Genomic DNA, 11105 nt, shown 5'->3' on the forward strand with positions numbered 1-11105 from the left:
GTTTACAAAAAAGAAAGAGATCTACGTTCTTGGACAAGGTGATCCTTTGATTGGTGTGTTGTCCGACTACTCACCGACTTTATCTTCGGCACCACCGCCCTCCGCCGACTTGGAGGCGCCAGGATCGTCGGCTCCGTTCTTGTCTTTGTCGTACTCGCTGAAATCGTCGTCCAGCATCGCATCGATTGCATCCCAGTCGATGGCGTCCAGCGGAGCATCCGCGTCCGCATCCGCATCGGCGTTAGCGTTCGTTGTTGTTCTGGTTGTTGTTGCGTTTGGTTCGTTAGTGGTATTCGTTGTTGTTGTTGTTGGATTTGTGGCAGTTGTTGTAGCATTTGTTGTTGTCGCAGTTGTTGTTGCGGTTGTCGTTGTCGCCGCATTCGTTGCATTCGACGATGTTGTGGTTGTTGTTGTTAATGTTGTTGTTGTATTTGTGATCAGATTTGTGCATGTATTTGGTGGTTGTTGTTGTTGTGAAGGTGGTATTTGTTGTTGTTGTGTGGGGTCAAGCGTCAGGTTGTTGGCGTCATTGTTGGTGTTCGTGTTTTGTTGTTGTGGTGTTGATGATGGGGCACGTTTAATATTGTTGTTGATATTGTTGGGTGATCCATGAAGTTGTTGTAGTTGTAGTAGTTGTTGTTGTGGTGGTGGTGGTTGGGGATTTGCAAAAGAGGAAGAAGAAGCATTATTAGCATTAGTACCACCGACGACAAGATGCCCAGCAGCGGCAGCAGATGTTGCACCACCGCTCCCACTACTAGATTTCGTCAGCTGCTCCGATGCCATCATCGATCCGCTATTGGCGGTGGTGCCTTCTTTCCCTTTTTGCCTAACTGTTTGTTGTTGTTGTTGTTGTTGTTGAGATTGTTGATTGTGACTTTGGCTAACACTAACACTACTCGCTTGGCTATTGTGGTGGTTGGTGGTGTGGTGGTTGCTATTGTGTGTACTGGTACCGGTAGTGTTGTGCGCACCACCGCTGCCCATTCCGTTGCCCTGATCCATTCCCATTTCCGAACCCGGCTCCATTGGTGAAAAGTTGTGGGCATTCTGCGCACTTGGCGGATGCGGCAGATTCCTTCGGCGCTTGAGGTAAGGTGCCGCCGGTCCGTACAACTTCTGCTGGCTGGTTCGCTGCAGATCCAGCGACATGTGATGCCTGGCATCCGCCAATCCCCGCTGGCGGTGAGCCCCCCGAAACAGGGATGGAGCCACGCCCCGACGCGTCCAGCCCACATCCGAGTCATAGGTAATGGTCACGATCTTGTCATCCGTGACCAGGAAATGCGAGTGACTCAACGGATTGTTGGCATCCACATTGGCCCCCATGTACGACTGCCGGATATTGGTCTCCGATCCATAGCGACGCGACATGGCCGCCGTGGTTGGTGAGTGGTTGGCATAGGGATTGGGATGCGGATAGGGATAGTCCCCCGACGAGGGCATCACCTCGTCCTCGTAGCGAATTCGACGGCGACCCCAGCTCTTCGTGTGCAGATCGTCGTAGTCCAACGACCTCGACTGACCCTCGTGGAAGAGTCGTCTTCGCTCCAGCTTCGGTTTCTTCAGGATCGAAGTGGGTTGCGCCTTGGCCTCCGAGATGGGTACGGCGGCCACCAGGGCGTCTTCGCTCAGCTGTCTTGATAGCCGAAGCACCGATTGAGTGGGCGGTGGTGCAGGTGTGGCCATTTGACCCCTGGCCCGACGATGGGCATTTGGGGTCGGGGTGTGCACATGGTAGGTGGGCACCACGCCCAGATTCAGCTGTGGTCCCGTCAGCCCGCCCAGAAAGTGCTGATCCACACACTCGCCACACATTGCCGGATCCACGGAGGGTGCTTCACCCACGGGATAGCCCATGGGCTGGTGCTGCGGATGCGGATGGGCATCCGCCAGACAGCAGGGATCCTGGCAAGCGCCAATCGCCAGGCCGGCGGTGGTCAGGTGCAGGGTGTGGTGTGTCGACAGCACCACCGGCTGACTTCCATTCTGGCAGTGGCTGCAGCTCTTGTCCTGGTGATCGCGCACATAGCCCACCAGCGAACTGGGCGTCGTGGAGGCGTGGTCGTGGGCATGGGCGTGGCCATGGTGGCCCGGGGGCGAGGAGCTGCGGAAGAGATTCGTGATGGGCGTGGTAATGCGCTTGAATTGCTCAAAGCTCGGCAGCAGTGGCAGCGGATAGGCAGCGGCGGTAGCGGCTTGTACGTTCGGTTTCTGTCCGTTGGACCGTCGTGGTGGATAGATGTCGATGTCGAATGGCAAATGGGGCGATGGCGAGTAGAAGGCGGAATGGAGTGGATGCAGATGCGCATGGGGATCGAGTGGATCGAGTGGCTCCATCATCTCCTCGGCCATGGTGCCGGGCTCCACGAAGAACTGCTCCACCAGCTGGCCACTGTTGGCATCGGTCACCAGCACCTGATGTGGTGGTAAGGGTGGTGCTGCTAGTGGTGGCATTCCAATCCCGGCGGAAATGGGCGGTGAGTCGGCTGCCGCCAGAGCAGCCAGTTGCTGCAGTTGCTCCAGCAACACCAACTGCTGGGCCCCGCCCACCGGCAGATAGTCACAGTCATCCACCTCGATGGTGTTGGCCCTGCCGGGCTCCGAGTGGTGCAGCCGGAGTCCAGTGATGGGTTCGCCTCCTGATCCGCTGAGGAAACTGTTGCGGACGCCAAAGAGGTTGCGCCAGTTGCGCGGGAAGCTAACGGTTATTGCGGGCAACGGTAACGGGTGGTATCGGGTGGAAACGGTTGGCAGCGGTGGTGGGTTTTGTGGTTTGTGGTGGAAACATTTTGGTTACGGGGCATGCAAAGTGTGGGGAAGAATATGTATTTATTTTAAACCCATCATACACCGATCCCAATGAGCGTGATTTTTCAAAAAGACAGCGCTCGTCGTGTGTGGTGAGTTTCGAGTGTGTGGTTAAAAAGGCAAATTTGAGGGGAAGAGAACGAACAACGTCCGAGGTCAGCGTTTGGTTCGAGGTGAGTTGTGGTGTGTGGTTTCGTTTTCCGTGGTGGGTTGTGGTGTTTGTTGTTGAGTTTCGTGGTGAGTGGTGGTGAGTGGTTGGCGTGTAAGCGTGTGGTGAGCACAGCACGCGAGAGAAGCATTGAAACACAAACACAAAGAGAGTACGCGCGACGAGAGCGGCGTTGTTGATTGTTGTCGAGATTTTTTCATTGAGATTTGATTTTTATTTTGAGCGGTTTGGTTTTGTCGGTTGGTTTGGCAAACGCAAAAAGTAAATGCAGAAAAGAAACTTTATGTTTTCGCTATCGTTTTTCGTTGGTTTCAGTGTGCGTTTCAACGTGTTGGTGTATCTGTGTGAGCGAGATACTGTGTGTGTGTCTGTGTGGTGTGTCAAAGAGAAAGTTGGGCGGTAAGCGCGCCAATTCTGAGTCTAATTTAGAGCCTAATTCAGGGAAATTTTGGATTTTGCTCGCAGCTACTACTCGGAAAGTAAATGTGTAGGTAGACCAATTGGCGTGTGGCCCAGAGCGGATTTTCAGCGTAATTTTGGCGGCGTAGCTTGGCTAGATAATAATGGCTAATGGCTTGGGCCTTCGACTGGCACTTCCTTCCTCCTCCTTCATCCTCTCCTCAGCCGGGCAGCCACTTACCTGAGTCCGCGCGAGGTGCGCGGTCGCTCCGACTGCGTGGAGAAGGCGCTGGAGGTCACGCTGACCACCGACTCCATGTCCGAGTCGCCGAACTCGCCCATGAAGTCCTTGTCCGGCGACAGCGAGTGCCTTGGCCGCATCCGGGCGTCCATCGAGTGCAGGTCGCTGTCCGACAGCCCCGTGTAGTGCCGCTCCCAGCCGCCCATCCCGGTGCTGCGGTACGTGGCCTGGTGGTGCGGCTGCCGTGTGCGATGCCGTCCGAAGCGGCCACCAGAGGCCAGCCGCTCGTCGAAGTCCTGTCCTAGGCGGTCCCGCAGCATGGCACTGCGAGAGGTCTGCGGCACCTGGGGGAGGAAAGTCAGGATTAGGATTCTTAATTTTGGAATAGAAAATTTCACTTTTAAAACCGCAAATTCTTCAGGAATAGGTTGGCTCAGTCTCTTGCTTTTAAATCTCTCTGTAATGGTTACCTGTGGTAGTTGCCTCTTCTTGGGGGATCCCGTGGGCGTGGCTGTGGCCGATCGCGACTGGAATCGCTGCTGCTGCGAGGCAGCCGCCGCCGCTGAGGACGCACCACCCGGTCCCTGGTAGACCGACGGGGCGTTGGGCGAGCCGTGAACTGGAAGCACTGGATAGTCTATGTAGCGGTCGTCGGGTGGCGAGAGGGATCCCCTACGGGGACTGGTGCTGCGATAGCCGTAGGCGGATCCGCCGGAGGGCACTCCGCCCACTCCGCCTCCTCCTCCGCTGCTGTGGTAACCGTCGCTGGGCGCTGCCGAGTGGCTCCGCTGGCTGAGGCTCATGCCACCGGGACCGATGGAGGAGCCGATACCATTACCACCTCCGCGACGATAGTAGCCGGTGGCAGAGGCCTGCAGGTGGTGCACGGCAAGTGGTGGTGGTTGCATGGAAAGTAGAGTGTGGTTTAGTGGTGCACCCTTTGGACACGGAGCTCCATGATCCCCACGCGGGGACTTTGACAAACATTCGGATCAGAGCTTATAACTAGGCATGTGAGTGATTCTGGGTGGTTCTGAGTGCTTGGTCTTTGTGTCTGGGAGTGTTTCGTGTCTTTGGTTAACTGTTACTGCAACTTCTACTGGAACATTAATGCAGATAAGTTCATATATATGCTTATACGTAGGTACTGAGTTAAGAGTTAATAGTTAAGAGAGCAAGAGATAGAGAGCCATACAAACCGAATAAGAATACACTTTCGAAACGAAATCAATCAAAATACATTTAGAGCCGCACGCGACTGGTAAAAATATTAGTGGGTTAATCGGTTAGTTGGGTTAAGTAAAAGATTAGCATAAACTCTGAAGTGAAAGTGCAGTAAGTTGGCAGTGGTTGTTTGGTCTAACTAAACTAGCTTTACTTGTGGTTTTGAGGATGGTCAAGATATAGTATGTTTTGTGAGTCAGGGAAATGACCCTAAGAGCTTTATAAGAAGGAGTCTCTTGGGAAAGTATCTCTTTTGAGGTTTAACTAACGAAGGATAGTAGATCGCACTTAAAGATAAACCTCTCTTAACTGCTGATATTTCTAGCTCGAGTTTGATATTATCTTTAACCCGGAAGTGTTTTCGTTGTCTGTACTGTTCTGTTTGTTAGCCTGCTTTTTGGCCATATTTTTAGGTGGTTCGTTAATTTAGCTTGGGTGCAAACCTGATTGTGGTAACTTTGTCCAATGCCAGATACAGTGCGGTAGTCGCGGGCCACCATCCCGGCCACCCGTTTGCGGCCCTGGGGCGACATGTCTCGTCGGGACCGACGCTCGTTTAGATCGAGCTGGATTCGGAGTGGTTCGGGACGAAAGGGTTCCAACAGGGTGGTGGGGAGTGGTTGGTTTCGGGTTGGATTTCAGTGGGGGTTCAGAATCGAGAGAAAAAGAAGGAGTAGACAATAGAGAAATTTACATATGATCAAAATGAGTGGAGAGAGAGTCTGGAGAGCACAGTGTGATGCGGTTTTAATGTGTGGAATATTAAATATCGACCTCTTACATTGTGTTTGTGTGAGTGTCACTGGGCTTTACTTGTTTTCGGGGGTGTCTCTTTTGGGGGTCTGTGTTCGATTAACTCAACGCACATCAAGTATACGCAACGCTACACACTTAAAGCTACGAGGTGACGAAGCCACAAGGAAAGCAGGGCGGGCAATTGGCAGGTGCTAAGTGATGGATAGATGGGCAAAAGCGGTACTCTACAAGGGCATGCAAAGCGGTTTTCAAGTTTTCAAGTAGTCGAGTATTCAAGTGCTCTTCAATGGCTGTTCGATCGTGGATCTTATGACAGAGAGATAGGTTCTTAGGAGACAGTATGTGTTCTCAAGTTTGGGTTTACACGGTTGCTTAACTTATAACATTCGGCTTATGAGACTTAGACTAGTTAGTTAGAGTTATTTCCATCTTAAATGCATTAGTTATCGTTAGTTAGCTGAAAAGACGCGTCCAAGTCGGGCTTGGTGTTCGGGGCTTAAGATTTTTAGTACAGAGAGTTAGTAGAACGACAGTTTAGACTTCGAAGAGATAGAGGCAGTAGTTCGAGAGATAGAGAGAGAAAAATTTAACACACGCACAACCAAACAACGACACCAATTAGTTGAATAAAAGTTTCAAACGAACTCAAAACATCATGATAACGAAAATACTTTGTACAATTGCTGGGAGGTGTCATGTCTTGTAGTTCAGTTGGCCAAAAACATGAACAGTCGGCAGCAGTCCGATTCTGTCCCTGACCATGAACCAGTTGGCATACGAGTATGTGTGTTCTGGTATAGGGGTTCTTGTGTTCGTGTTCTGCTGTGTGCTGTGGCATGCGAACTGATAACTGATAACTGACAGGAACAGGAACTGGAACCGCAATGGAGTCCTTTCTCATAGAGCACATGGCATGGTTATTCTTTATTCTTTTTGTTTGCGATTGCTGTGCTGATGATGGGCAACTCGTTGGGTGGCTGAGGGTGATGCTTATGCTGATGCTGCCCATGGCATGTGATATGTGAGTTACATTTAGAAAAAAACACACACATAGAGAGAGAGAGAGATAACAAACTATGGGAACCCAAGAAAGCACACTATGCAAAGCACCAACGAATGTATACTCTTGCTTTTATAAGGTCTAAGAAGATCCAGTCTTATCCTTATTTCTTTTGAATTATGTTAGCAAAGGAGTTTCAAATGATATTAATGATATAAAAAGATTCTGAAAGACTTTATTTTTTATTATATATAGTTTAATAAACTACTGGTAGTCCCTAAATGGAATTCTTTCATCATTATTGGCAACATCCTTATGGATTTTATTAACCTCATATAGTATCCATCCCAACTATTTCCTAAGCAAGAGTATACAGACAGTATGGTTTTCGTTTTTCGCATCAAAAGTGAGCATGTGTGAGTGAGAGTGGGTAGCGCAGTGGGCGGAAATGCTCGCTTGTATGTGTGTATCTGTGTGAGGGTCTGAGTGCCACTGGAAGTGGCAAGCTGCGATTGAAGTCTAATGTATGCGCGTGTAAGTGTCCCCGGCGTCCTCACTCTTGTTGCTGTCAGTTGTTTTGGCTTCGGATGCGAAATCCTCCCCAATTTCTCCGTGTGTACTATATACATATGTAATATCGTATGTATGAAATAATAAATTCAATTTCGGTTTTGTGGTGTTCAGTGTAATATGTCTCTGATGTTGCACTTCAGGCTGTTGTTGATGTTGTTGTTGTTAAAGTTGTTATAGTTGTTAGTTGTTTGATTGAAGTTGTTGGTGGTGACTGTTACCTCTAGCAGGGGCGGCGGACTCGCTGAGCTGCCCATCGACGAGATGCTGGCCCCCGGAGTCATTCCATCGATGTCGCAGTCGGACGTGGTGTCCGAGTCGCTCAGACGCGACATGGTGCTCGGCGGTGATAAATGATCTGTCGGTGTCAGTATCAGGCCGTCCACATCGCTGCCCTCGTCACGTAACTGTTTTCGTTGTTGGTTGTTGCATGGTTGTTGTATGATTGTTGTATGGTTGTTGTGTGGTTGTTATTTGGTTGTTGTCATAAATTTTGCGTCGCAATTTTGTTGGTTAACGTAACGAAACGCACGTGTTGTGGTTGTTGTTGTTGGTAATGGTGGATGGTGTTTTATTTTTTGGGTGGTGATGTATTGGCGGGTGCAGGACAAAAAACCAACGAAAAAATAAACAGATTATGACAATGCTGGAGTTAATAATTTTGTTTTCAAACCGGGCAGCTGCTGCGGGGGTGGAGGGTGGGTAATGGACATTACCAGGTCTGTTTTGGCCTTCACTTTCACTTTCGCTTTCATTCTTAAGACAGTACTTAAGTATAATAAATGTTATTTATTCAAAAAAGTGAAGGTGAAAACTAAACCAGCCTAAACATCGAGCTTTACAAAACCAATACAATAAATAATAAGCATAATTAAACGATAACATTTTCCATTCTTCTCCTAGCCAGTTTTGTGTTAAGTTTTTCACTCGCCAAAGCTTCGTTCGCGGGTCTGAAACTCTGAACTCTGTGTGTTTCCATCGTTTTCAAGTGTTTACCAACACCTATTTAACAACCAGGAAACGGAAACGAACGAACGCAAAATGGAAACCAAATGAACGAACTTAAAGAGCCGCGGCCCACACATACGAGATAGGAGGTGTCCTGGTGGGGCTGCAGCTGATACCACTCGGCCTCGTCGTCCAGGATGTGGTGCGCCAGATCGATGACCACCTCGCCGATGAAGTCGTTCGCCCCATACCGCACATAGTCCCACAGCGTCACCTTTGGAGATTAACCAAATGAATGCATTTCGTAGACAGGTATTAATGGGAATAACCCACCTCGAGCAGGCGGCCATTGAGGTCACAGCGTCTCAGACCGGAGTAGACAAAGGTCTGGCCCCAGCGGGGTTCGCAGGTGGTGCCCACCGTCTTGGTTCGCCGCTTGGATTTGTGGCTGCGATCGGGCAGAAGGAACACCTGTAAAAATTAAATAAGCATCCATTAATATGAAATATATTGAATGGAAATTAGAAGGGAATTAAAATAAACAAATAAATTCTTTCGGAAATGTATTCCTAAATTTAAATAGCCTAATCCATTTATTCTTTGAAAATAAAACCAAGGCACAAAATTGCTTTAAATTTAAGGTAGCACTTATTCGAAACTAAACTGTTTTTTTTTATTTTAAGTATTTAAGATTACGAAAAATTATTCAAACAATTTACCAAGAAAATCTTTTTCTTTTACTAAGTGATATGACTTTGAGTCTTTAGACCTAAGATAAGTTATAATAAATCTCCAGTTCGAACTGGTCTACTCACTTTAGCATAGGGATTGCGGCCCGCTCCGCTCTGGCGCAGGGAGAGGCCGGTGGCGCAGACCAGGGTCACGATCAGCTGCAGGGTGTTCTGGTCGTAGCCCAGCTTCAGCTGCAGCCGCCCCTCGATGGGGATGGGCTGTGTGGTGGTGCCGGAGCCGCTGCCCATGCCGAGGCCACCGCCCACCCCGTGGCCTTGCAGGTGGGCGGCGGGCGGACCCTGGTGCGGATGCTGATGCGGATGCGGGTGCTGGTGCGGGTGGTAGTGGTGCGGGTGGTGATGGTGGCCCGCCGTCGTTGTGCCGTGCAGGCCGCCAGGGGCGGAACCGGAAGCGGACGCGTGGGTGGGGCCGTGGGCGGAGGCGGGGGCGTGGACGCTGCTGGTGCTGCTGCCGCTGCCGCTGCCACTCCCGCTGCTGCTGTGGCTGTGGGTGCTGTGGCTTGGTCCCAGGCGCTGCGTCTGCCCGACGCCGCCACGTTGCCGGAGTCCAGATCCAGATCCTGAGCCCGAACCCGATCCTGCTACCGAACCAGGTCCGGAAACACTCGTGTGGATGTCCGGCGAGCCGGGCGAGGTGATCAGCACACTGGGCTTGTCCCGGTGGATTTCAATGGCCTCGACGGCGGGAGCTGTGTGGGGATTTTTTTATTAGAGTTAGGATCCTACGGTTTAAGATATATACAAATTGGAGTTGCTGTTAAGTCGGTTTGGCGTGTTCTTTGTGGTACTGTCAGTTTTTCGGTTACTATCTTGTAGTTTCTTTAATGGAAATGATGTAAAGGCACCAGCTTGAACATATCGTTCTTAGAAAATCGAACTAAAATTTGATCTGTAAATCGATTTATGTACCTCCTTTTATAGATCGATCTCTCATCAACATATCCTAACAGAACTCTGAGTAACGTGACACATGGTATTAATTAATTATAGTTATTATATCGTTTTGAATTATTATTGGAATAATTTTTTCTATCTGCTTATAAAGCCTGTATCTTTAATGTGTTTACTATAAGAAGATATAGGTATTTATAAAGAAACTATTACTTTAAAATAAGTTTAATGTGTTAATGTTATAATTCTTAACTGGAAAATGTAATGTGATTCATGTTCAGTCACACTTAGCCACGCTCTTTCACAGACACACAACCCCTATGGCAACCGCATCTACAAGATGTGCCACGACATAGTACCTTTGCGCTGGAGATATCGTCCGCCGCTGCTGACCACCGCGCTGCCGGCCATGCTGCTGGCCAGCCCGCTGTGCGGGAAGTTGGCCGAGGAGCGCCGGGCGGGCACACCGCTGTGGCCGGATCCGCCGGAGGCTCCGCTGATCGGACTGACGTTGCTGCTGCTCCCGCCACTGCCGCCGCCGCCGCCGCTGCCGATGGGCCGGCTCACGATCAGTTCCACCTGGGCGTCCAGGCGACTCTCGTCGATGATGTCGTACACCTCGTCGGCACTCTTGTTGTGCAGCCCGCGGCCATTCCACTCGAGGATCTCGTCGCCTGGCGGATGGATGATCGTTGGATGTGGATGCGGGTTCAGATGGGATGTTTGATCGCAGACAGATAGAAGAGACAGAGAGAGAGAGAGAGAGAGTCAGCAGATGAGATGGCAGATGGATGGGGGATGCACTTTACCTGGTCGAATCCGTCCCTCGAGATCGGCCACCGATCCGCGCTTCACCTTCTCCACAATGGCCCCGCATGGGCCTCCTCCCGTTCCCGCTCCCGCTCCCAGGGGCTGACCGCCGTTGACCTTTAAGCCTAATATATCCTCCCCGTCATAGTATTTACGCAATATCATGTGCCCGATCAGGCGAGTATTGTCCGCGGATGTTTGCCAATTCACCGGATTCTATTTGCATTTGTGGTTATGGATGGTAATTGGTTTTGGTGATGGTATTATATTTTTTTTTTTTTTGTGGGGTTTGGATATTTTTTTTGGTGGTTGTACAGTTTACAGTTCGGATTGCAGATGATCGTGCATAGATTTTTGAGGTTGTTGGATGTGGTGGTGCCGGTGGGGAGCCATCGTATGCGGGAAGTAGAATTGTTTTTTGGTTAGCTTGTTTTTTTTGGCACCGCCCGCAGGCCTTAGACATAGAACTTAAACCCTAGGTTAAACTTACAATTAGAGTTGGTAAACGATAAAAACATATGTATAACAGTAGAA

The 11105-nt window shown here is 50.0% G+C and overlaps 1 protein-coding gene across 28 annotated transcripts in view; it reads right to left on the bottom strand.

The window, feature by feature from the left end:
• The window catches only part of LOC108025198 (uncharacterized), a 44594-nt gene that overhangs the window by 9569 nt on the left and 23920 nt on the right, over positions 1-11105 (bottom strand). For 13 of the 28 annotated variants that reach the window (XR_007764755.1, XR_007764754.1, XR_007764753.1 and 10 more), the window contains 10 exons: positions 10571-10787; positions 10121-10435; positions 8934-9559; positions 8452-8589; positions 8258-8392; positions 7392-7577; positions 5288-5410; positions 4091-4492; positions 3621-3964; positions 75-2701 (listed from right to left, as the gene is read on the bottom strand). Coding sequence is in view for 1 of the 28 variants with exons in the window: in XM_050889431.1 (XP_050745388.1) it covers positions 75-2701; positions 3621-3964; positions 4091-4492; positions 5288-5410; positions 7392-7577; positions 8258-8392; positions 8452-8589; positions 8934-9559; positions 10121-10435; positions 10571-10787 (5113 nt within the window). In the remaining 27 variants the exon portion in view is untranslated. The remainder of the gene's footprint in view (positions 1-74; positions 2702-3620; positions 3965-4090; positions 4493-5287; positions 5411-7391; positions 7578-8257; positions 8393-8451; positions 8590-8933; positions 9560-10120; positions 10436-10570; positions 10788-11105) is intronic. The other 15 variants (XR_007764773.1, XR_007764772.1, XR_007764771.1 and 12 more) reach the window with 9 other exon arrangements.

The sequence above is a fragment of the Drosophila biarmipes genome, chromosome 3R (assembly GCF_025231255.1).
Source record: "Drosophila biarmipes strain raj3 chromosome 3R, RU_DBia_V1.1, whole genome shotgun sequence".
In the NCBI taxonomy this organism is placed as follows: Eukaryota; Metazoa; Arthropoda; class Insecta; order Diptera; family Drosophilidae; genus Drosophila; species Drosophila biarmipes.